This window comes from Heloderma suspectum, chromosome 12 (genome assembly GCF_057233095.1).
Source record: "Heloderma suspectum isolate Gila_16-S chromosome 12, 16-S_ref, whole genome shotgun sequence".
NCBI classification, from domain to species: Eukaryota; Metazoa; Chordata; class Lepidosauria; order Squamata; family Helodermatidae; genus Heloderma; species Heloderma suspectum.
The window spans coordinates 31,717,873-31,744,861 of NC_139469.1; the positions used below are offsets into that span (position 1 = coordinate 31,717,873).

General features: G+C 48.6%; 1 protein-coding gene across 1 annotated transcript; it reads left to right on the forward strand.

The window, feature by feature from the left end:
- Positions 1 to 2,817: 2,817 nt before the first annotated feature.
- On the forward strand, positions 2,818 to 25,707 carry TEKT4 (tektin 4). The gene is made up of 6 exons (XM_084819223.1): positions 2,818 to 3,803; positions 6,933 to 7,003; positions 11,243 to 11,386; positions 14,780 to 15,002; positions 18,177 to 18,331; positions 25,299 to 25,707. The coding sequence occupies exons 1-6, from the start codon at positions 3,270 to 3,272 to the stop codon at positions 25,513 to 25,515; spliced, it is 1,344 nt and encodes a 447-aa protein (XP_084675349.1). The 5' UTR covers positions 2,818 to 3,269; the 3' UTR covers positions 25,516 to 25,707.
- Positions 25,708 to 26,989: the final 1,282 nt, after the last annotated feature.

Here is a 26,989-nt window from a genome sequence, read left to right on the forward strand (position 1 = left end):
CTCGCTCGCTCGCTCGCTTGCTTGGTTGGTTGGTTGCTTGCTTAATTTTTATACCGCCCAATAGCCGAAGATCTCTGGGTGGTTTGCAAAATTAAAACCACAGAAAAACCACAGAAAATACAATATAAAATATAGTAGATTAAAACTACAGAATAAAAACACAACCAGTGTAAAACCTAGTAGCAGTGAAGATATTTAAAATGTAATAGCAGATTTAAGACAGCAGAGCTAAAAAAAAACCTGGAATGCTACAAATGCCTGGGAAAATAAAAAGGTCTTTGTCTGGTGCCCGAAAGAATACGACGTAGGCACCAGGCGAACCTCTCTGTTTCTGAGTACACATGTAAAGACTCGCATCACAGTACACGTGCAGAGGATTGCATCCCATGTCTCACTCTGGCCAGCTTCTCGCACACTTTTTTGCCAAACATCTTAAGGGCTAGGAACTTGCTTTTTAAAATGAAAGCTGAATGCTGCACTCGACAGATTATGTGAATTTCCAGTGCTGCGTGCATTGGGTACACCCAGCTTTTTTTCAAATAGCCATCTTTAAGTCAGGCTGGCATAACATCATGCTAGCGGGACTGAATATGTCTGCATACAAGTGGCCAAGTGGGAAGGTGAGCAATGCCAAACTAGCTTGCACTTGATGGGAGTTACAGCTATCAACAGTGCGGAAATGAATGAAATAAGAATGCACCTTAAATGCACACAGAATAAGAGCCAGTCTGACATAGTGGTCAGAGCATCCCTCCCCAACCTGGTGCCCTCGAGATTTGTTGGTCTACCGCAGGCTGACTGGGGCAGCTTTGGAGCACATCTGGAGGGCACCAGGTTGGTAAAGGCGGGGTTGGACTACTGGAACAGGACTGGAGAAGCCCTGGTTCTTATCACCCACCCAAAAATTTTACCATGTGACCTTAGATTCCCCTCACTGTCAGCCTAACCTACCTTACAGGGTTGTTGTGGGAATAAAAAATGGCAGCAAGGAAAGGACCATATATATGCCACCCTGGTGTCCCTTGAGAAAGGGCAGGATTAAAAACACGATCAATTATTAATACTTAGCATTTTTATAATACTGTGTACCAGCCTTCCTTCAAGATATGTTGGAATACAACTCCCATCAACCCCAGCTAACATGGCCATATGGTCCAAAGACTGCTTTCGGGTGCAATCCTATGCATGTTTAGACAGGAAAAAGCCCTATAACTCCCAGCATTCTCCAGCCAGCCACAGCTGGCTGGAGAATGCTGGGAGTTATAGGGCTTTTTTCTGTCTAAACATGCATAGGATTGCACCCTTAGACACTTTGTCAGCTTTCCCCAAGCTGACCCCTTCCAGATGTCCCAGATTTCAAGCTTTGGAAGCCCAAGGAGCGGCTGTGGTGGCATGGAGTTGGTGGCTGGTGCATCAGTTGCACCCTTTCCTGGACAGAAGGGGCCTGGCTGTGGTTAGCTGCGCTCTGGAATGCTCCTATTTAGACTACTGCAAGTGTGTTCTATGCGGGGCTGCCCTTGAAGACCGCCTGGAAACTGCAATGAGTACAGGATACAGTTGCGAGAATTCTGAGTTTACTTTTTGAAATGATATCTCAGGAGGGGGTGATCAGATGCCCCCACCTCACGCTTCAAAGAATGAGTGAGGGCATTCTGGGGGTGGGTCTACTTGGGCTATCGCCCCCTCCCCACCCTCCTGCAGCCTGGTGTGCATGAGAAAAGACTGTGCACGCCTGTTGATGTGTGTGGGCAGACCTCTTCCATGTGAAGGAGGGCGAGAGAAGGGTGAAGTGGAGGCTGGTGGCACGTTGGAGAGCTCCTTTAGAGTTCAGACTGGTTCTAACTGGAACCGCCTCACTGGCATCGGAGACACTGGCCTCTAATGGAGGGGTGGTCACCCAGCCCATCGGCAATAGGGTGGTTAGGATTAGCTCGCACTGCGAAAAGAACTTTTGGCTGTGTTGTCCTATCTGTGGCAATCCCTGCCCTACCAGGTAGCCTTCAGGGCTCCTACGTCACTGTCTCGTAGTCTCCAGGCAAGCACATTTTTAAAATTCTCCCTGACCTTTTCTGTATTTTCGTACTTCTGAGACTCCCATGTTCTTCCACCGTAACTTTGTTTTTCTACTGATGATTGTATTAACTATTTAATAAATTAATTAACTGCATTTTTACCCCATTCTTTAGCCATATAAAAGGCTCCCAGAGCAGCTTACAAAGATTAACAGTAAGGCAGCCCCTGCCCTCAGGCTTAGTATTGAAAAGACATGGCACAAAAGGAAAAGGGATTGAGAGGGAGGAGGAAAAAAGCAAACTTCAAGCACCAATTCTTCATTTCAATGTTCTCATAGGGGCTTTTTCTGGCAGGGAAGGGTGAAAAAGCTGCTGCAGGTTGGACTCCCCCTTGCCATAATGTTTTTTCTCGGAGGCAGAGGCCGCAGCCTCCCAGGGCATTTATTGTGTTTTATGGTGGAGTTTTATAGTTTTGACCAACCTGGGAATCGCTGATGAAGGAGGCAATATACGATATTGAAATAAATACTGATTTAAAATATTCAGCACGAGTTTTTAGGGAAAAATGCTAATAGACGTAACATCGTAATGATGATAAGGAGAAGATGCGTTTTGTTCCTTTTAATCATAGAACCCTCAATATCGCAGAGCTTCAGCTACTGGGTGGTACAGGAGTGGAATAAAATGAAATGGAATAAAACGGAAGGTAACGCAAAATAAATATCTAAATGTCACTGTGTTGGCATACTGTAACATCCTCTCGCTTTGCGGCACCATGTTCGTATTGGGCAGGCCAGTGCTTAATTCCGTGCCGGTGCTCTCCCTCTGTTTTTCATGGCGTTGACAAATGCTCAGCTGCTGTTAGGCCTCGAGACCCCGAAACGCCTCTTCCTTCCTCTCCCCCTTTCGCACGAACACTTCCATCCCTGGGCCCCGTGTGTCACCTCCATCTCCCCGGGCAACGGGAGGGCCGGCATCCAGCCCATTTCCACACCGGCCCCGCTGGCTTCCGGCATCACCCGGGGCAACGGGAGGACACTAACTGCCAGCAACAGTTCCCGGCTCCATACAGCCTGAACCTGCTTGCTCATAGGCCCAGGAGGTTGCCCGTAGCAACGGGAGGACGCTGAGCAGTGCAGGTTCTGTGGCCGGGGAGCATCCTGCAGGCCTCTGAGTGAGCCTGAGGCTTTCTTGGTGAGGAAAACCCCTCGGGCAGCTTGCTTGGCTCAGCGGTCGGGCCCGTCAGTGGCAGGAACCATGTCTCACCCCGGGGTGCTTCTGACCAAGGAGCCGGCTCCACAGAGCATCCCGGTTTCGGAGCTGCCCATGAAGGTTTACGAGCCGGCCCTGAACACCGGCCCAGACTCCTCCTGCGGCTTAGCGACGGCCGGCTTCCGCACGGCCAAGTACTTGCCCGAGGAATGGCACCAGCACAACTACACCCAGTACCACGAGGCCTTTGCCGACCGCGACCACTCCGAGCGGTGCCGCCTCGAGTCCAAGAACCTGGCGGCTTACACGGCTGAGCTGGCCCAGCGCACGCAGGAGGACTCCACGGCCAAGGTGGGCGAGCGCCTGCAGGACATCCACTTCTGGAAGTCCGAGCTCCAGAGGGAGATTGAGGACCTGGCGGCCGAGACCGACCGGCTGGCGGCCCAGAAGGTGCGGCTGGAGCGGGCCTTGGACGCCACCGAGGTCCCCTACAGCATTGCCACGGACAACCTGCAGTGCCGCGAGCGCAGGCAGCCCCCCGATCTGGTCCGGGACCAGGTGGAGGCAGAATTGCTCAAGGTAGGGCGATCGGCTTGTGGTTGCTTGCGTGCTCCCAGGGCGCAACATTGTTCTGGCCTCGTTTGTGTTGGGTCTGTAGGTGAGTGGCAGAGAGCACGCCTTGCGTGGACAGCTGATGCTAGTCAGTGTCGTTGTCGCACTAGATGGACCAACAGTCTGTCTGTCTCAGTCTTAAGTTCCCATGTTGATTTCTGAACTTCTCTGTGGCTGCTTCTGTCTCAGAACCAGTGCACTTAGGGCTCAATCCTGTGCTTGTTTAGACAGAAAAAAGCCCTACACTTCCTAGCATTCCCCAGCATGGCTGGCTGGGGAATGCTGGGAGATGCAGGACTTTTTTTCTGTCTAAACATGCACAGGATTATGCCCTTCACCACATTGGGAAATTTAGCAATGTGGGTGGGGTGGAGTGGAGCAGTTTGAGGAAAGATGGTAACATATGGGGCAGTTAACTTAGGAGAAAAGTGAGCACGGGGAGACATGATAGAGGTGTACAAAATGATGCATGGCGTCGAGAGAGGGAGAGAACTCCCTCTCCCATAATACTAGAATCCAGTGGGGCCGTCCCATGAAGCTGATGGGTGGCAGATTCGGGACAGATATGAAGTCCTTCTTCACACAGCGCAGAGTTCAACCACGGAATTTGCTACCACAGGATGTAGAGATGGCTGCCAACGTGGATGGCTTTAAAAGGGGATTGGACCAATTTATGGAGGGTTTCCTTGGCAGATTGGGTGGGGCGGCATAAAGGGGTTCCTAAGAAGGACAGAGTGTGTGGTTGTAATTCTGTATCAGTTGAAGATATCATAGAATCATAGAATAGTAGGGTTGGAGGGGCCTACAAGGCCATTGAGTCCAACCCCCTGCTCAATGCAGGAAAGTACATATCATTTATGTACTTCTAGAATGCTCTGTCTATAATGATCTCAGAGCCAAATATATTCATCTGTTAAAATTGTTGAAAGGATGGCCATCTCTTGTAAATGTTTGCTTTCTATGGTCTAATGCTGACAAATATACGTCCATGTTTTACTTGTCCATGTTTTACAGATGCGTGTTACAAAGCTTAAATGCTATAAGGAAATTTATTCAATTTTTGAGGGTCTGTTAGTAGAGTTTAAAATTGTATAATGATCTTTCCCCCGCTGTAACTGTGTATAACGGCAAATTGCTAAGATACAATAAACTCTTTTGGCTTTGGGCTTCCCATTTGGGGCATTTTGCTGGCAGCTGTGCACCCAGAGTGCTGGACTGGGGAAGCCTGTGGTCTGATCCAGCAGGGCTCTTCTGATGTCCTTTTGGAAATGTACAGGATTTGGCGCATAGCGGAGTGGTCATTCCGGGGGTGCAGGGGGTGCCCTTCACAACTCCGTGCCTTCCCCGCAACTGCCACAAATGGACTAAATTAATTCCATCGGTCTGACTGTACTATCAGCTCCATTGTAAGTCATCCTTCCCTAAGCTGGCGTCCAACACACCTGGAGGGCGCCAGGTTGGCTGTAGGTGTCTGTAGGTGTTCAAACCCTTTAAGCATGGGTTTCACTGACAATTACCCAGGAAAGCCACAGAGGGCTTATTTGGAGGAACAATGAAAACGCATGCAGACTAAACTGAAGTTGGGGCTGAGTGCAGTTAGGACTAGTAAACTCCCACCCAGTTCATTTCTTCTTCCCACTGTCAATTGGCCAAATCTCTTCCCCCCTCTGCCCCCCACGTGTAATTCCATGTTCCCTCCCACTTCCACTCATGTTAACATTCCAATCTCCTTTCCCTTCCTCTCCCAACACAAACCCCAAATGTGGTTCATTGTACAAGGAAAATGGAAACCATGGCCAATAAATTTTGCAGGACTTTTCCTTTCAATCGCCGCGCACGCGATGCCTTTTGTCATGCGCTCAGCTCATGTTTATGATGCCAGTGCAAAGCCTCTGAAAGTCAGTTGAGCACAGAGGCCTAATCAATATGGGAAGGAGACAGATTTTCAAAAGGAAGGTGCAGCCGGGAGTGAGGAGAGATGGAGATGGTCCCCGCTGTGACAAAACAGGTCAGATTCTGTGATCTGCACAAAATATGCATATCACCCTTGGGCTAGATCTAGACTAGCGCTTTTTAGCGGTATTGACATGTGCTGATAACCACTGGGGCGCGTTATGTATTCCATATACCTCTTTTCTAGTGTTATTTCCTGATTTTTATTCCATATTATCCAAAATACCACAACAGATGTCACTGTGCGTGCTATGAGGTATAAATGCACAAGAAGGATATAGCATCACCATGATGGGATGGTATTGATGTTTATTGGGCATGTTCAGCCTTGAGAAGACTGAGGGGAGAGAGGATGGCGCTCTTCAAGTACTTGAAAGGTTGTCACAGGGAGGAAGGCCAGGATCTCTCCTCGATCATCCCAGAGTGCAGGACACGGAATCATGAGCTCAAGGGACAGGAAGCCAGATTCCGGCTGAACATCAGGAAAAACTTCCTGGCTGTTAGAGCAATATGACAGTGGAACCAATTGCCTAGAGAGGTGCTGGGCTCTCCCACACTGTAGGCGTTCAAGACGAGGCTGGACAGCCATCTGTCAGGGATGCTCTGACTTGGATTCCTGCATTCAGCAGGGGGTTGGACTTGATGGCCTTGTAGGCCCCTTCCAAGCCTACTATTCTATGATTCTGTGATATGACACAAGGTGTAGATCTGGTCTGCATTTTTTATTTTGCAGTGTTTGCTTTTTTGCATCAATTATTCTAGATTTGCAGTCATGGGGTGGGTCAAGGAGCTATGTAAGGCATGGAAGCCTCCCTGCCTCTGACCACTGGATATCTTTTTCAGTCACCCATCTAGCTTCTGTGATTTTAGCAGGAATTCATTGCCTGCATGCTTTCAAATGCTGGCAATGAAGCATAAGAGCTAGAAACTTGATTTTTATTCTTATTTTTTTAAAAGCTGATATTCTTAGGAAGTTTGAATTCTGTGGCCATATCGTATTCTGAAGCTTTCCTCTACTTTCTCAAAATCACAGCATGCACGCCGAGCCAGAAACGGTATGCACATCGGCTGTCATAAAAGGCATCCCTCTGCCTCATCTGGCTTGCAGTTCCTGCTACTAATGTCTCTCCTGCTCTCATCTAGGAAGCTGAGCTCATCAGAAATATCCAAGAGCTCCTGAAAAGAACTGTGAAGCAAGCTGTTAATCAGATGCAGTAAGAGCCCTTTTCCCTGTTCGCAGGTTGCATTACCAGCGATCTATGTAACACTAAGCCTGGTCCAGGTGTAACACAGGACCGCTAGAACTAAGTGAAGTGCTGAGATCTGTAGAGAATTGTACGCGAAATGGTCTCCTGCAACGTGGGTGTCCTGTGTCCCGGGACATAGGCTTGGAGGCAAGAACGCAGCCATGTTGCTGAAGCTACGCAGGTCTAGCCTGGGTCAGTGCCAGGATGGGGGGCCCCTTGGGAACCCACCTTCTCCATGCATACCAAGTTCTACAGTACAAGAAAGTTGGGATAGTACACTCAATAAAGTGGCTGTGGGGAAACGTACTCAATTTTGGAGAAGCTCTCAGGATGGGTGGGGACAAAGGCAAAGGCCCCAAATTACCTCCCCCCCCCAAACCAGCCTATTGTAGCTTAAGGGCACAATCCGATTTCTGCTAGACAGCGGCTCGATGGCCATAGGATTTTTCACTTTCCGGGATCCGACCTTGGAGCCTGTGCTCCGAGGTTGGTTCCCAGAAAACTGCCTCCCTGCCCCCTCCCCTGTCCCTTTGTAGGCAGTGTGGTTTGTCCCCAGCTCCGCGCTTGGAAGAGCAGCATGGAGCAGGGGAAAAGGGGGCGTTCCTGGGGGCGGGGAGGTGGGAAATGCGTTCACGACTTCCTATGCACCGTCCGGCCTCCCCATACCCTGCTCCAAGCTGCCCCAGCTAGACAGCTGAAATTGGCTGCCTAGCTGCAAATGCAGGGCGGCCGGAGCAGGGAGGAGAGGATCCCCTCTGCGGTCTGCCCACCCTGCATTGGATAGTCCGAGTTCAGAGGTGGCTGACTATCCCCATAGGATTGCACCCTAAAACTCTGACTGCCAGGAACTAAGCATTTTGACCTTTTAGAGTGGGTGAAAAAACTGCACAAAAGCCGTGAAACCGCCAAATGATGAGTGGTTGGGGAAAGGGGCTGAGGCCAGGGGAAGGAGGCTGTCTGTGGACCTGGGGCTCCATGGGGGCTGAGTTTGGCCCTCGAGCCTGAGGTTCCCCAGCCTGGCAACAAATGTGTGGGTAGTTTTGCCCCATACTGGTTATGATGGTTGTAACAACAAATATAGTTGCCCATTGCAGTAAGGGGCAAAGCGATCTACACAGGATCCCCCAGTCGTAGGAGACGGCTGGCTGACTTGGTTGCATCAGTTGACATGGTGCTTTTCAGAGGGATGCAACCACACATACAGGTCTGCACACCCCCCCCCCCCGCCCCAGGAAGCTTAACATTTCTGCTTTGATGGGGTGGGCTGGAGACACAGGGAGGGGCACGGGTAAAAGGGGATGAATCTGAGCCCCTGCAGGTAAACAGGTTTCAGTTCCGTTTGGCTTGGCAGCCTAAGCCAAATTCCCCATTGGAAAAGGTACGTTTGGAAGAAGGGGGGACCAGAAATTTCATCAAGCAAGTAGGTAGCAAGACTTGATGGAGTGACGATGACGAGTGGGAGGTTAATCGGAATGGAGGACAAAGAGCTACAGCGTGGGGAAGTGTCCCACCTTAGCATTAGATTTCTCTCTCAATTTGTCCAAATTCTGAAACAATGGATTGCACATGGGACTTTTTCCCGGCCACAAAATGCACTGTTCATTCCGGTCCTCCCGTCCATTAATATAGGGCACAATCCTATGGGGATAGGTGGCTGTCTCTGAACTCGGAGGCGACCGCCTATCCAATGCAGGGCAGGAGAAGCATGGAGGGGCTTGTCTCCTCCACACTTCTCCTGCCCTGCATTCACGGCTAGACAGTCGATTTTGGCTGTCAGAGCGGGGGTGGCAGTGGCTGGATGACACATAGGATGTGTCGTACTGGCATTTCCGCCCTCCCTGCCCAGTCCCCGGGAACGCCCCTTTTACGCCACTCTGCGCTTCTCTTCTGAGTGTGGAGTGTAGGGCCATTCTACGCTGCCTACGAGGCAGTGCAGGAAGGGGGGAAGGTAGGTTCCCGGAAACCGACGTATCCTATGGCCATCTAGCCGCTGGCTAGCAGCCATAGGATTGCTCCTATCATCTCCAATTACCTGTCTTTACCAGGGACACTCACGCTGTTCTCTGGCACCTGTCTCTGAAAGGTCTCTCCTTTTGCCTCTTGGGGAAGCTTTTTTAAAAGCATCACTAAGACATGCACACAGGTTCTTCATTTCACACTCTTCCTGCAGGGCACTGATGAACAGCCCCATACAATCTGCTTGTTTCCAAAGATGTGATTGTCTCGGTCACCATCTACATGTTTAGCTGTACACCTAAAAGCAACCAGGACGTGTGAAGCAACCCTGATTCCTCCTGTAGTCTACCCAGTAGCGTGGACTCAGCGAGCAGAGCAGTGTTCTCCCAGAGAGCGGACGTACACAGACCCGTGCGACCTGACGCTCCTCCCGTGTTTGGGAAATGCTCCCCACGCTTCTGTGTTTTCAGTAATGCCTTGAATGGTCCTGGGGAGAGACGGGGGGGGGGGAATCTTTATTTTAAGGTTTCTTTTCTATTAATACCGTTCAAAAAAAACCGCGGGGTTTTGCCAGTTGTCGCCACCAGGTGGTGGTATTACCTCAGAAGCCAGAATACCTGGGGCTTCAGCGCACCTTCGGATGTGATTGAAGTTGAACCCTGGCGAAGCAGCTTTGCACAGGTTGCAGTAGCCCTTAGTCCGATGCCTGAAGGCTTCAAGCAAAGTGCTGCTGGCCTCCCTAGGCACAGCCCCTGCTTGGGTGCACCCCTACAGCCCTCTGAGGGAGGGGTCTGTCCACTCCATTCCCCCAAGGGGGGCCGCCCCACAGCAGCAGGGAGGGGGCAGGCATGTAACTCGGCTGTTTGGCCCACCAATCTCCTCTGGCTTCAGACTGGATAAACTGGAAAGTTATGTGCCAGTGAGGGACGTCTGCCCCCAGCGGCTGATGATGTTACCGCAGGCTTCGACCACATGGACACGTTAAAATTAATTAATGCTTTGAACACACACAAGAGGGGCACGCCTTTAGGGTCCACTTGGTAAACATGCCAAGTTTCAGGTGTCTAGGTTTTAGTCTTGGCACTATGGAGCTGTCAGGTGGACGGACAGACACCCTCTTTTATAGATGACCTGCTGGGGCAGATGTGTACGTGATTGAAACCTGCTGTTGTCCATGATTGATCGTGACGCCCCAGGTGGAACCTGTGTTCCCCGCTGCCCCGAAATACACCACGTGCAAACAGAGTAGCTCTCTTGCTCTGGATCAGTGTGAACTGGAAGCGTGAGTCACAAAAGTGCCTCCTGTTCATCTTGAACTCCGTGATGCCTGCATCCCATAACGCAGCCACGTGCCCCTGGGTGTGCGTGTGCCCTTTCCACATCTACGTAATAAAAATTCACCTTAGGCAACCAAGCAAATGGCTATTTTCAAGCCTGATTTTACATAGTCTGTCTATATCCATATGCTTGTTAGTATTTCCAAAATTCTTGGCAAAATACAATTCTTACTTAAAATGGGATCTTGATGTTCTTTGAATTACTTGAGAGCTACCTTTCTCAAATTATATTCTAATTGATTTTAATTGCACTTGTTAAAGTATGTGTCAAGGGTAGATTCTACTTTTGGATGAGTGATTTAAATCTGAGATGTTCTCAGCATTGCATTATATAACGCTCAGGCTTTCTTATTCCTTTATTTTAAATTGCCACTAGGTGTCAGGAGGAAGAAAAGTATATTCCCTCTCTTTGAATTCTTAGGGGCGGGGGAGAGAAGGGGGGGTGGTTTCCAAAAGTGAAATCTATCAGTGGCATCCAACTTGCCCATGAAAATTAACTCAGAGGTTGGTTCCTGGAACTGGGTTTCTGGATCCTGAACATTTCTGGTTGTGAATTAATCTGTACTATGAAGGCAAACCTAGGCTGCAGTCCAAAGCATACTTTTCTGAGAGTAAGACCCATTGAACTAATCTGAGTAGAGATGTTTAGGATTTCCATGTTGCTAATTTCCATGTTATTCGGTGTTCAAAAACCGCTACCCCAAAGTGTGTTCCGATGGGTCAAAAACTGTACCCATTCTCACTCTGAAACGACACGTCTCTGAGGAATCAGATTTCAGAATGTTTTCTTGGGCTGACGGAACTTGGGTTTGTAAGACTGTACTTTGCCTATGAAATCAAAGTGAACAATGCAAGTGACTGTGTCTTGAATGTGACTTTTGGTTCTGAGGTTTGGGGCACCTTTATTCTTCAGGTTAAATCGAGATCACAAACAGATCTGTGAAATGGACTGGTCGGATAAGATCGAAACGTACAACATCGATGAGAAATGCGGGAGGTACAGTAATCAGAGCACCAACATCCAGTTCCACCCGAGCTCATCGAAGTTTGAGGACAGGTGAGCACCCCTGGATTACCTGCACCAGTTCAGAAAGGGTGTGAGCAGTAAGGGCACCTGGAACCTGCAACAAAATGTTGCAGCGTGACGTGTTTCTGTTCAGAATCCCAGATACTCCGTTCACCCCTCCGCCCCTGATTTTCTGTTCTCCCCACAACAGTCAGTCGGCAATTCATGCTCACTGAGCATGCTCAGTCCTCACTAGGTTGTTTTGGAGGTCTCCCATGACTGAGAGTTCCCCCTTGGAAGGTGCTTTGTACTTCTGCAAATCTTGGGTTTCCTCCACACCTGCAGATTCATGCTCTTGCGCATGCTTTGTGCTGTGGGGGTTGCAGAAGGACCAGCATGTGGAGAATTGGGGCAGATATGTAGTATATATAATTGGATAGTGGGGCCGTGGTGGCTTAGTGGTTAAGACGCTGAACTACAGACTGGAAGGTTGGCAGGTCAGCAGTTCGAGACCCGAGTGCTGCGTGACGGAGTGAGCTCCCGTCTTCAGTCCCAGCTCCTGCCAACCTAGCAGCTCAAAAGCAAGAAATTGCAAGTAGATAAATAGGTACCGCCTCGGCAGGAAAGGTAACAGCGTTCCGTGCACCTCGGTGTTCAGTCATGCCGGCCACATAACCACGGAAGCGTCTTCGGACAGCGCTGGCTCTTCGGCGTAGAAACGGGGATGAGCACCGCACCCTAGAGTCGGACACGACTGGTTGGGGACACCTTTACCTTTTATAATTGGATAGACAACCGCTTTTCTGTCGAGGGTCACATTCCCTTGTGGATAATCTTTCGGGGGCTGTATGTTGGTGGTGGGCGGAGCTGAAGCCAATGGTGGGCAGGGCTCGAAGTGGATGGCTCCTCCCCTTTTATGTTTCTGCCACCCCGTTTTCTCTCTCCCCTTCGTCCTTCCTGCCTGACAGACAGGTTGCTCTTGCCAGAGATTTGAACTGATCACATACAGAGTGCTTTTGAAATTAGTCTGAGGGCTACAAGGCATCTGAGGGCTGCAGGTTTATTGCATTTCTGTAGTGCCCAATAGCCGAAGCTCTCACAGGTTGCTCATTCCTGGGACATCTCTACATTAACGGAAAATCCGGGAGCCCCCTGGAGCATTTTCTGCCATCTCCGTGGCACAATGTGAATTGGCTCATTAGACGAAAGACGTGACCAAATGTCCTTTCCCAGCAGCCCCTATATATATTTCAGTGCAAAACAGCTCCATCTAGTGGCTGAAAAATGGCAGTGCATCCCATAGTATTTAAATACCTCATTTCAGCTGTTTTTTTTAAACTATGCTTTTTGCCAGGGTTAGCGCAGGAGGGGCCCTGGATGGCGATGGCATCATGTAAAGGACCCGCAAGCTTCCGTGGGTGGCCCGTGATGAGTGCACTACAAATGCCTCATGTAAAAACAGCCCTGATATATATGATGAATCTGTTGCAGCCACCCTTAAGTGACACCATTCACAGATTTGATTTGACACTGAGATATATTGTTCTTATGCTTATTGGACCTTAGAAGGTTAGAGTTGCCTTGCTGGATCATCTGACTCAGCTCCCTGTTTCTGAGAGTAGCCAGCCAGACACCTCTGGAAATATAAAGGAATAGCCACATCTTGTTAACTCCCAACACCCAGAGGTATTCTGCTGTCTCTCGTCACGGAGGTGTGACATGGCCTGTATCCATTCATAGATTTTATCTACCCTTTGTTTTAAAAACCAGCCATCTAAGTTAGTGACCATCACCACATTTTCTGGTAATGAAATCCTTATGGATGCAATCCTATGCATGGCTGGCTGGGGAGTGCTGGGAATTGTAGGTCTTTTTTCTGGCTAAACATGCATAGGATTGCAACCCTAAGTTAAGTATGACTCCCATCTTATCCACACAGGGCTGGATGGCCCCATACCGTAAACATAGAGAGAAAAAAGTGCATTACATTATAATAGGAAGGGTGATGAAAGGGAGCCACCCAGAATTAGGGGGTCCTTGTAGTTAAGCAGTGTAAGATAGGCTTCTCTGAAGATGTGTATAAGAGTACTAATAAAGTAAGGGTGCAATCCTATGCATGTTTAGACAGAAAAAGGTCCTACAATTCCCAGCATGCTGGGAGTTGTAGAACTTTTTTTCTGGCTAAACATGCATAGGATAGCGCCCTAAGTTGATCTGAACTTCTTTTAAACTGGCTCTAGTCTGCGCTTATTGCCTCCAATACTAAATGCTGTGTTGCCATGCTTTCTCTATATAAGGCAACTCTGCTGTAAGTCACACAAGACTTTCCAACACATTTAAGCTGAAGCGATTTCAATTATAATACCTCTTAGTTATCGCCAACGTATTTAGAGGCCCCTCATAATATGAGGCCCTAAGCCATAGCTTACTTGGCTTGTTCCTAAATCCAGCATTGTATCCACGCTTACCTGGAAGTAAGTCCCACTGAACTCATTCAGGCTTTCTTCTGAATAGACATACATAGGGCTGTATTGCAAGTGTTGTGTGACGTACTCCCTTTTCTCTCTCCTGCATCAACATCCTCAGGTGACCCCCAGTTCTGGTATTGTGTCTTGGAGGGTAATTTTCCCCCTAATTTACTCCTTCTGCACAATTTGCATTCATCCCCCTCCCCCCCACTCCCCAACACAGACCTTACTCATCTTTTTTTCTATGCAAGGGACCCAGACCGTGTAACCTTTATTCATAGGGCAGGTTCTCCAGTCTGGACACCCGTTTCTGTGTGTTCCTCCTCCAAATCTGAAATGGAGGAGTAAAAATAAAATAATAATTATTTATTATCGAATAAAAAATAAAATAATACAAGTATCAGCAACAATAATGGAAGATAAAACCCCCAAGACAGTCCCGCCTGCAGGCTTACAATCTAGAAAGACACGACACACAAGGAAAAAGGGATGCAGAGGGAAGAAGGGGAAAAAGTTAAATCTTTCAGTAGTTGGAATGGCCCTGATTTCTTTCTCATCTCCCTCTGTTACTTACTGCTGAAATAGTTGCTGGTGGTGATGGTATCATTAGTTTAGCCATGCCCTTTGTATAGCACCCTGGAATCTGTAAGAATAAAGGTTAGCTTAAAAAAAATAGCTTGCCTTTCTTCCAGGGAGCTTTAGGCAGTGCACAAGGTCTCCCCCCCCCCCTTTCATTTTAAAATCACAACAACCCTGTGAGGTAGGTTAGGCTGAGAGAGAATCACTGGCTCAAGATCACTTAGAGAGCTTCAAGACAAAGTGGGGATTTGAACCCTGCTCTTCCCAAAGTCGAACGCTGTAACCACTCTTCCACACTGGCCCCGTTCCTTCTGAGACTGGGGAGCAGAACTGTCCCACATGCACGCTCACCCTTTTATTTCCTCCTTCCCCCGCCATGACCGTGTCCGTGCCACAGTGCGTCCACGCCAGAGACCTGGGCCAAGTACAGCCACGACAACATCTATCGGGCTGAGCGGGAGAAGCTGGCCTCCATCAACCTCCGCGCCCTCATCGACAACATCCTCCACGACACGACCGAGGACCTGCGCATGCAGTGTGACCGGGTGAACCAGGCCTTCGCTGAGCGCTGCGAGGAGATGGAAGACGCCAAGCACAAGCTGGAACACCATTTGCAGAAGGTACGCTCCCCGGATCTCCTGAGGCCATGTTGCCTCTTCGACCCAAGGCAGTTCTCTGTTCAAAGGGCTGCCAGAGGCACCATCTTGTATTTCATGGCTAAGGAACCTCAGGCTTGGGGCCCCAACCCCGCCCTCCAGGGTTCCTCACACAGACCGACCCCCTTCCTCTGGCCTCACCCCCTTTTCCCCAACCAGCAATTGTTTATTTATTTATCTGTCTGTCTGTCTACCTATCGCTACCTACAATGTTTATATCCCACTCCACATCTAAACTAATTCTGGAGCAGTGAACAATAAAAGATAAAAGGAATAAAGCACCATATTAAAACTTTTTAAAAAACAGAATACCGATAAAAAACGTGGCTTGTCAACTGAGGAAGGCTTGTTGAAATGAAGACATCTTCAGCAGGCACCGAAAACAACACAGAGTATCTCTACTCCAGCCTAAAATCACACATTTAAAAGGGGGCTTTCCGCTTCCGTTCTAAATGCAGGATCACAATGGACTCCCTTTATCTGCCCTTCCTTTCCCCCCTCCCCTTTCCTGCTCCTTCTCCCCCTTATCCGAGTCTTCCATATGTTTCATTTGTCTAGCTCCTCTTCCTGCAGCTTTTCCTTTCTCACGAACTCAAGCAGAACACAAGATCTATTTTAAAATGGAATAAAGGTCATTTAGCACAGGAGATGCCCTGGAGGTTCACAACGTCATGTAAAGGGGCCGCAAACCTCCGTGAGTGAGCAATCCCAGTAGCGGGGTAAAAGTTCTGTGCGAAGGAGCCCACAATGTTGGTGCCCGCCTGACTTCCAGAGGCAGGGAGTTCCACAGAAAGGGAGCCACCACACAGAAGGCTCTTCTCTAGGTGGACTCCAACAGGGCCGTAGGTCCCTTTAGCTTTTGTGCAGCCTTTCCCCCATTCTCAAAGACTGGAGTGCCTCTCCTAAGACTTTGGTGCAGGCAGTAAGAGTTTTAAGCGACAGTATGCTGGGAATTACTTGTTTTGGCCCCACCTCCTCTCCCATCAGCCCCCACAAGCTTTTCCGAAGCTGAATTTGGCCCTCGGATTGAAATTGGTTCTCCACCCCTGCTTTATTTGAAGGGCTTTCCTGACTCCTGTCCGAGTCCGGTTTAAAGACAAAGAACCATAAGACAGGAGAGCAACGGGAGTCTTGAAGTTGCCCATCAACAGGGAGCACAGGAACAGCACCCCGAGCAGGCACACAAGCAGACGTTGACTCCCTTGGTGCTCCCCAGAAGTTCTGGATGCTATATTGTTTGCCCCCCCGATATATTTCAATTTTGGGGGGGGGGGGCTGAATTTGGAAGAGTGGCAGGAGCCACATGGCGTCTGTGGGCACATGCTTCCTGCCCCTGCTTTAGGGGGCTGTCTTAGCTCCTTCATCTCAGGGCCTCCCGCATCCCCCTCCTCTCGTTTATTTATTGCACTTTTAAACCACCCCACGAGCCACGTTCTCTGGGCGGTATACAATACATGAAAAGCATAAAATACAAAAGATGAACGACAACAGCACATAGTCAGACCAAGGCAGAGCCAGCAGCAAAGAGTAAAAGCACTACAGCACACAAAAGCGGTGGAAAACCAGCTGCAAAACAAGAGCGCCAAGATGTAAAAGCGCTAAAAGGTTCCTTAAAATCCCTGGGAGGCTACAAAGGTCTCCACCTGGCGCCAGAAAGACCATAACGTGGGCACCTGGGGAGCCTCTCTGGTAGGAGGCCACGGGTCCTACTTCTCAGAAGGCAATTCTCTATTTGAAGGGCTGTCCGGTCCGTTTTAAATCTCTTGGTTGGTGCTAGGTTTTATTCTGCCTGTAGTGTTATATTGTCGTTTTAAGCTCTCATATTTTACATCGCTCTATGCTGCTGCACTTCGTGGTTTTCATTTTTGTGAACCGCCCAGAGAGCTTTGGCTATTGGGCAGTACAGAAATAAATAAGCCTGCTGTAAAGATAAAGAACCCTAAGGAGGGAGAACGTGGGGCCTTGAAGTTGTCCATCGACAGGTAGGCACCTGGGTTGAGCAGGCATTAGGCCAGTCTTCCCACTAGGGTGAGGGGTATTGTATTTCTATTTCGACTGCAATCCATTTTTCTAAATTCGCATCCGCAGATATGAATCGACACGTGCAAATCTGGGACCTTCTTTGACCTTGTCTTTGGGCGATGCAGAAGTGGTCCCTGGAGGAGGGCCTCAGAGGATGACCGTTGGTGTCAGGGAGTTAGGCTTTTGTAGCTTGATGGAGGAGAGGCCCAGGAACACAAGCGCATTGGCTCTGAGCTGGGCTCCTCCTGGATCCAAACCCACAGTCCTGTTCTCTAGGCCGCTGCCGAACCCAACAAGGCTCAGCCCACCATAGGCGAGGGGTGGCCTGTGGGTGCCATATCCTGGGTGCTTTGGGGTAAGACATGGGGACGGGCCCTTGCCTCCCAGCTGTGATGGGCTCAGTGGAAGCCACAAATCAATGGCAGCCCTTGAAGGCTTAGCCATGTCTCTCCCACCCCGCCCCCCCGGCCATCTTGGCAGTGAGGAAGGTGTTCTGAACAAAACTGTGAAATCATCACCTCACTTGGGCACCATCCCAGCACCTCTATACAGTATGCACATTCTAAAGGCTCAGGTGGCACAATAGGAAAAGGAAGGATTGATTTAGACAAGATCCATTTGTTTTCAAACTCGGAATGAGCAAAGTGTCTATTTTACTACTCTAATCGATCACTTCCAAACTGTAAAAGCTTCCAGAGCTGTTTCGCTGCCCGTTGCGGCAAAAACCGCAGCCTTGTAGCATCTTAAAGACTAACAAATTTATTACGGCATAAGGCAAGCTTTCATGGACTGGGGCCCACTACATCAAATACCTGGACAGGGAATCAGCATCACTGACAAAGCCCCAGGCGGTGCCCTTTACACCTGCAAGTTATTTTCCATTTGAAGTGTTGCAGCACAGCTTTCAGAATAGCTTTCGTAATTGAAATGTTTAAGTCTTTTAAAAAAGCAACTAGCTTTTATATTGCTTGCAAACAGATATCATCCCTTGCTTAACAAGGTCTTGAAAGTCGATGTACTTGATAGACAAAAGATACACACACCCCTGTGCCTTTCCAACCAAGCTCTGCTGTATTTCTAAACTACTCCCGCTGCCCCAATAATCTTTTTCAACAGACTCTCAAGGAGATTGGAGAACAAGAGCACAACATCGCTGCCCTCAAGCAGGCGATTAAAGACAAAGAAACGCCACTCAAAGTAGCTCAGACGAGGCTGTATGATCGTTCATTCAGGCCCAACGTAGATCTCTGCAGAGATGCTGCCCAGTTCAGGTAAGCCAGAGTTGTTTAAATAAAGGACAGGTGTGCAGCCTTGGACTGGGTGGATTCAAGTTGCGTGTAGTCAAACCTGGATCCCATGCAGTTGAGAGTAAGGCAAGAGCTCGGATGCTTGAGGAATTTGTTGCTAATTCCTAGATGAGAGCCAGTGTGGTGTAGTGGCTTGAGTGTTGGACTGGGAGTCAGGAGATTTGGGTTCTAGTCCCCACTCAGCCATGGAAGCTCACTGGGTGACTTTGGGCCAGTCGCAGACTCTCAGCCCAACCTACCTCACAGGGTTGTTGTTGTGAGGATAAAATGGAGAGGAAGAGGATTGTGTACGCTGCCTTGGGTTCCTTAGGAGAGAAAAAGGTGGGATATAAATGTAATAAATAATAATAGATCAGCCTTCCCCAACCTGGTGCTCTTCAGAGGTTTTGGACTTCAGCTTCCATCAGCTCCCACCATCATGGCCAGTGCTCAGGCATCCTGGGAGTTGTAGCCCAAAACATCTGGAGGGCTCCAGGTTGGGGAAGATCTTCCTAGATGATACTACCTAATCCACATTTCTTGGACTGATATGCTGATCAGAACTCAGCTATCAGTTGGATTTCACACTTCTTCAAACTTTGTAATGGCATTCGTGGCACTTGAGCTGTACCAAGGTATGCATTTAAAGACGTGTTGAGAAAATACGCAATACGTATTTTGAGGAAAGATAACACCATTGAATCCTTCGAAATGTGGATATACCGACACATGCTGAAAATACCGTGGACTGATCGAGTAACACATGAGAACGTACTTTGCAAAGTAAGCAAACAAACAGAATTGGTAAAGACCATCAAGAGAAGAAAGTACCTTGGTCATATTATCCGAGGCAAAACATATGCCATAGTCCTACTTATTATACAAGGGAAAAGATCAGTGGGAAGAAGATGAACATCATGGTTGAAGAATCTGAGGGAAGGGTTCAGCTGTACTTCTCAAGTGTCCAACCCTCCCCTCCTCCCCTGCCATGCCACTGCTCCAATTCTGTTCAGAGCAGCAGCGTCAAAAACAAAAATAGCTGTCATGATCGCTAACCTCTGATAGGAGATGTCACCTTAAGAAGAATGCATGCATTTAAATATGTATTTTGAGAGGATTTTTTTTTTTTAAAAATGCAGTTGAATTCAGAAATGGAACAGAATAGAATTATGGTTGTCCTTATCCCCATCCAAATCAATAGGACTTGACATGTTTGACTTGTGTCCCAAGGGCTCCCCAGAAGCAAACAGACGTGTGAGCAAAGCAAGCAATAAATGCAAGACTTTGCGTTATAATGTCTTGATGTTACTTATAATGAATGCACAAAACAAGCTACAAGCAGATAATAATAGTCAAATATGTAGCAGCCAAATGCATTCTACTCTCCAGTGTCCAAGTTAAGGACCGAATCCTGCATTATGCTGGAGTTCCATGATGGGCTGCAGTGTAATTTCCTTCTTCACAACTGTGGAGGCCCGTTCTGGATAGAGGCTGAGGTGTAGAGTGAGGGGAATAGCAACCTCCACAACTCTTACTGTTCAAAACTGTGTCTGTATGTTTTCCCCTCCATGACTCATAACGGCTCTGAAGTGGGTGAGGATTTGAATTGGAGCAGTGGCATGGCGGGGGAGGAGGGGAGGGTTGGACACTCTTCCCCTCACACTGTAGCCCTGATAGAAGTTGGGCCACCCCACGGCTGTTTTTTGGAGAAGGAAGATATGTGGGGCGTTCCAGTCACAGAACTTCACTGTAGTGCAGGAGTGGGGAACGTCAGGCCTGGGGCCCAAATCTGACCCTCCTGGGGTTCTGATTCACCCCCCCTCGGGTCCCAGTCCAGGCCTCTGGGGTGCCCAGATTGTCACGCCTCCTTCCACTGGCTCCGCCCTCTTTCCCTCAACTGCCAATCATTTGATGGTTCCCGAGTTTTCATGCAGTTTGATCTAAGAACAATGCCTCTCCTAAGGCTTTGTTACTTACTGGCAGTAAGGGCATTAAGCTAAGAAATGCTGATATTTGGTGGTATTTTTGGCCCTGCCCTGTTTGTCTTTGTCCCTACCCACCCCTGGAATGTGGCCCCCGAGAGCTCCAAAACTGAATTCAGCCCTCAGCCCTGAAAGAGGTTCCCTTCTGGGTGGCTAGACATGTGTTTGAAGCTGTTCCTGTTCAGTTCAGGCCAGCTCTGATTGCTTCTTTTAATATGCAGCAAAGGGACGGGAAAAATTCTACACTGCACCTGGGGTAGAAAATGGTACAGAACAAATTGATTCCAAGTCACAACATCCTATTAAACCATCCTTTAAAATGTACCCCCAAAAGCCCGAAGATCTACTTAGTGCGATATTTCAAATTGCTGCCTGTCATTACAAGCAAAAGGTTATCAACTCTGAGTTCTACTGATGCAGAAGTAATGAAGCAGACATCTAGTGCTCTGCAAAACGCACATGGGGGAAATTGTCAGCACAGAACTCCCATCACCAACATATTTGTACAAACAAACACAAAACGAAGGAGAAGAAAAGGCTGAAATAGCTGGCTGGCTGCGTGATCGCTTGCCACTCGTCCACAGTGCCATGGAATTAGGAACGTGCACAAAACGAATGTAAGCAGAGCAAATCATCCAATCAATTCCCCTTTCAGTCAGCAGCCCAGGGACTCATTGTTCCTGGGTCGTTATTGCGACATCTGAACCCGGAAACTCTGGGTTGTTTAAGGGTCAAACAACCCAGAGTTAACCTAGCGATCGCCCATGGTTTGTTCCTGGGTTGTTGACTGAAGCGATGCGCACGCAGGAGGCAGCTGCTCCTTCACTGCTGCTTGGCCCTGACAATTCTTGGGTTAAGCAACCCAGGAATTGTCAGTATGTGTGAAACGGGCCACTCACTAAACTATATATTCCTAAACGGAAACAGGCATGTTCTCTTACTCTTAAAAGTCCAGACAAGGGAATTCTTTGTGGAACAATTCACCTGAGAGAAGGGCCATGATCCATGATCATCACAGGTCTCTGGTTTTCTTAATTAATACATTGTGTTTGTATGCTGTTTTTACATTAGTTTCATACTATATTCTATATTTATTGTGAACCGCTTAGAGATTTTAGGATACTAAGTGGTATAAATGTAGTATCAATAAAATAAATAATATCCAACATTTTCTAATATTCCACCTGCAATGATATATTTTATTAGTGCAATGAAGTGCACAGCTTCAAAAGTTATTATCTTGCTCTCCCAATTCCATCTTTCATAAAGCAGCTGATCCATTTCTCTCTACCTGTCAGATTTTTTTAATCTAGCCTTTCCAAAAACCTCAGGGCAACATACATGGGGTCCTCCCTTTAGCCCAGTGCTGGGGAGCCTGCGGCCCACTAGATGTTGTTGGAGTCCAAGCCCTATCAGCCCCATCCAGCATGGCCAATTCTCAAGGGTGATGGGAGTTCTAGTCCAAAGGCATCTGGAGGGTGACAGGCAGTCCCGCATGAGATCTCTCGCCGTCTGAGCTGCTGCTGCTGCTGTGTCAGCTGTGTAGACAGCCATGCGGTGGAAAGAAGAGACAGAGGCTCTCATGAGCTGCTTCTTCCGGCCACACAATGGGGCAGAGAGCGGGCGGGCGGCTGCTCTAGAGAGCCCCGCTGGCTGCTCTCTCGCTGCAGCAAATGCCACGTTGAGAGAGCTGATGGGGTTCTCCAAAGCACTCGCTGGAGATGGAGGTGGGCCTTCCTGGCAGGGGCAGCACAATTTGTTACTCCGCTGCCTGATGTGGGTTCCTCACCTTGCTCCATGGGTGGGCCGGCCCTGGCCACAGCACCCCCACCCCTGCTTTAGTGTCTCAACAATCCTCGAGGTAGCTTGGGCTGAGAGGCGCTAGATGTGTTTGCACGAAACGCTAAACTGGAATTCTTCAGCATCCTGGCTTCTCCTGGGATTTGAACCTGACTTTCCCTGGTCTCTCTAACAGTCGTGTATCTCTGTTGTCTTCATGAATAAGGGATATCCATACCCACCTTTCTGAACAACTTCCGAGGCAGCTAACAAAACTGGTAAAATGTTGCAGCAAATCAATACACAATACAAGGCATATCAATGACAAAACGACGACAGATCCGTCATTATCCAACCAGGCCCCTGCCAAGTGCTTTGCAAAAAAGCCAGATTGTAATAGTATGGCAGAAGGCCATCACCAATATGCAAAGGTCCCCTCCCGCATACCTGCCTACCATCGTGGTTGCAGGACAACTCCAGGCACCCTTGAATGAAACGGATTATCTAGATCCATTTCAACCGGGCTTCCGGCCTGGCTTTGGAATGGAAACTGCCTTGGCCGCCCTGTGGGATGACCTTTGCTGGCTGAGGGTGAGGGGGAGTGTGATCCTATTGGTTCTCTCGGAGCTCTCAGCAACTTTCGATACCATCAACCATGGTATCCTTCTGGATAGGTTGTCTGGGCTGGGAGGCACTGCCTTGCAGTGGTTCCGCTCCTACTTGGACGCCAATTCCAGAAGGTGGTGCTGGGGGATTATTGCTCTGTGCTGTGGCAACTACGCCATGGGGTTCCACAGGGGTCTATTTTATCCCCTATGCTGTTCAACATCCACATGAAACCGCTTGGGGAGGTTATCCGGAGGTGTGGGCTGAGGTGCCATCAATATGCGGATGACACCCAGCTCTACCTCTCTTTTTCGTCAAACCCGGGTGAGGCAGTGGCTGTTCTGAATCCATGCTTTGGCATGGTAACAGACTGGATGAGGGCCAGTAAGCTGAGACTCAATCCAGACAAGACGGAGGTACTGTTACTGGGTGGTTCATCTGCTCGGCCAGGTGATGTTCAACCTGTTCTGGAGGGGGTTGCACTCCCCCAAAGGATCAGGTTTGTAGTCTGGGGGTGCTCCTGAACCCAGAGCTGTCACTTCAGGCACAGAGCACCTTTCATCAGCTTAGGCTGATACGTTAACTATGCCCTTATCTGGACAGAGATAGCCTAGCTACAGTCATCCCCGCTCTGATAACCTCTTGCCTGGAATACTGCAATGCATTATTTGTGGGGCTGCCTTTGAAAACGGTTCAGAAACTTCAGCTGGTCCAAACCAGGGCAGTAAGATTGTTAACAGGGACCGGCGACTGTGATCGTATCATGGCAGTACTTTCCCAGCTGCACTGGGTGCCGGTCCATGTCCAGGCCCAATTCAAAGTGCTGGTATTAACATTCAGAGCCCTAAACAGCTTGGGGCCAGATTATCTGAAGGATTGTCTCCTCCCAGATATACCTGCCTGGACCCTAAGATCACCTTCAGGTGTCCTTCTCCGGGAGCCCCTGGCAAAGGAAGGACATGGTCTGAAGGCACAGGAGACCTAGCTGAAGCTAAGCAGGTCTGGGTCTGGTCAGTCCTTGGAGGGGAGACCACTTGGGAACCACATGTAGCCACCTTGAGTTCCATGATGGAAGAAAGGTGGGATATAACTGCAATAATAAAAAAAAAAGGAAATGAGGCGGGTGGCTACCAGGAAGAGGGCCTTTTCTGCTGTGGCACCCTGGCTGTGGAATAAACTCCCTAGAGCAGTTTGCCTGGCGCCTATATTGTACTCCACTCTATCTGGCACCAGGTGAAGACCTTTTTATTTTCCCAGGTATTTGATCCTTTTAGTATTCTAGTCTTTTAGTTCTGCTGTTTTAAATTTGTCACTGTATTTTAAATCTCTGCATTCCTGCTAGGTTTTATGCTGGTTGTGCTTTGATACTGTAGTTTTCATGCTTTTATATTTTATTTTGTTTTTATGCTCTACTTGTGGTTTTTATTCTTGTGAACGACTCAGAGAGCTTCGGCTATTGGGTGGTACAGAAATTGAATGAATGAATGAATGAATGAATGAATAGTTCAGACAGGAGGGGAACGTGAAAAAGCCCCTCCGAGGTCGATTGCTGTGGAGGTGGTCCTTAACATAGCCTGGCCTCAGATCGCTTCAGACTTTCAAGGTTTAAATCTAGCGCTTCGAACTGTGCTTCGAAACAGATTAGTAACCGCTAATTAACTAGGGAGGTGGTGAGCTGTCCTGCACTAGAGGCATTCAAGACGAGGCTGGACAGCCACCTGTCAGGGATGCTCCGACTTGGATTCCTGCACTGAGCAGGGGGTTGGACTCAATGGTCTTAGAGGCCCCTTCCAACCCTACTGTTTTATGATTCTATGATAATTCTGAACGTTACTGAAGACAGGGTTTCCAATGTGGTGCCCAGAAGATCCAATGTGCCTGCAGAAGTCTTTCTTGGAGCCTGCCAGTCTCCTTGCCTCTTCTGGTCTTTATTTTATTTCTTCAGATCTTTCAAACTATTACTATTTTTAAAAAACTGGGTGGCTGTCAAGGGCTGCCCCCCAGCACCATCAGTATTTGGGCTCCAGAGGGAGTTTTTGTGTGTTGGAGTTCAGACCCCACCTTTCCCTTGGACTTCGACTCTTGGCAAGTGCCATTTCTTTTAGTCTCTCACCAGGTAGCAAGGCTGGAAAAGAGCCCCACCCAGAGACCTTGGAGAGCGGTCGTCTTTTCATCCTGGACTAGATGGATGAATGATCTGGCTCTGCCTTCCCTGACCTGGTGCCCTCCAGATATTTTGGACTTCAACTCCTATCAGCCCCAGCCAGCATGGCTCATGGTCAGGAATGCTGGGGATTGTAGTCCAAAACATCTGGAGGGCACCAGAGTGGGGAGGAGGCTGCTGTATAAGTTAGCAAAAGCTTCAACCCTGCTGGCTGGGGCATGCTGTGAATTGTAGGACTTTTTTTTTCTGTCTAAACGTGCAAAAGATTGCGCCCTTAAGTGACCAGTCTGCATTAACATCTCCAAGGCTCTGTGTGTGGGTGACGGAGATCTTGCGTCCCTGCCCCCCGGCCCTCCAATCTGTTTTTAATTTTTCAAATCCCTCCCTTCTGATGGCCGTTGCTCTGTTCCGTTGCATCCAGGCTCATCAGCGAAGTGGAAGAACTGACAGAGTCCATTGAGGCTCTCAAGAAGAAGCTTCTGGACTCGGAACAGGCGCTCACGAACCTGGAAGACACGCGGATGGGTCTGGAGAAGGAGATTGCCGTGAAGGCCAACAGTATTTTTATTGACCGGCAGAAGTGCATGGCCCATCGTACGCGGTACCCAACTATCCTCAAACTGGCAGGCTATCAATAGGAATGCTGCCCCAGCGAGAGGCACGCAAGCAAGTAACTCACTTTTGTCTTAGAACCCTTAGCACACAAGAGAACCCTCACTGTGTCCAGTGCAACGAGGAATGCATTTTCATAGGAATTTAAGCTTCCTGTCCCCTCCCTCCACCACAATTTCTTTGGTTTTGGTTGAAATAAAATGCAGAAGCATTGTTGGATGTTGTCTGCTGCAGGCTGCATCCTTTTACCTGTGATGTGTGAAAAATGCTGGCTCAGGGGGTCCTCAAAATGCAGTGTAAGCTGATAAGTCCAGAGTTCGAATCTCTCCTCGGCCACAAATGACCAGGTGGCCTTAAATCTGGGGGTCTCAAGCTGTAGCACTGGTTTCTTTGTGGGGCAGGCAGGGTGGGTGGATGGGTGTGACGTTTACACAGTTTTATTTATTTATAACATTATTTGGCCACCTTTCAGGGCAGAAGCCCTCGCAAGGCGGCTGACAGCAGTGAAATACATAAAAACAGTTAAAATATTAAAAGTGCTAAAAACATGAAAACAATAAAATAGCGACGACAACAACAATTAATTATTTTTTTTTTAAGTTCCAGGGAGATATAGGACCCTGAGGCAGATGGAGACCAGACCTTTTCCCCCAGCAAAGACCTGGGTGGGTTGAAGACCCTGCCAGATGACCCTGCCTGAACCATCTTGGATTTGTCATCTCAGAGGTGGACAACTTGATGTCCTCCCACTTTTTTTGGCCTACAACTCTCATCAGCCCTAGCCAGCATAGCCAATGGTGAGGGATGATGGGAGCTGTAGTGCCATAAGCTTCCTACCCCTTCCGGGTCTGGAAACAGGCTGAGCTCAGGGAGAGCAGCAGTTTTATTCCAATGATATTTCTCTGTGAGGCCCGGGATGCCCTGTCTGATCCTTGGAGCTGGATTATGATCCCAATCCACAGATCTTTATATGCAGCAGCAGGTGACACCTGTTGTCAAGGTTCGCCTTATAACCTGGACCCCCTGAGCAATCCATTAAGGAAGAGTCCCACCTTCCTTCTTTTAAACTTCCCCTTCCCAGTAATGTGGGGTTTAGGGTGTACACATGGGGTGACTGACAGTCTAGACACAGAGTTTAACCACAACTGGTGACTAGTAAATTTAAAGCAAACAAATTACAACTAAAGGCATGTACACAATAGAGCTGAATGATACAAAAGGCATTAAAAGAAAATAAACCTTGCAATACAAGTGCCTTTACCCTAGCTGTACTTAGACTTCTCCAGGCTGCTTCTTCCTGCTTCCTCTACAGGTCTGGTCTCCTCAGCTCTGCTCTTACTGGCTCTCTTGCTCTCTTTATATACCCTCCACTCTCAAAACTGAAAGTACTGTTTCAAACCTGAAGAAATGAAACTTAACTGGGGAAATGAAGCTGAGACTTAACCGGGGAAATGAAAGTACCCCTCTCAGGGATACCCCCTCGCAACAGAAAACTCCAGG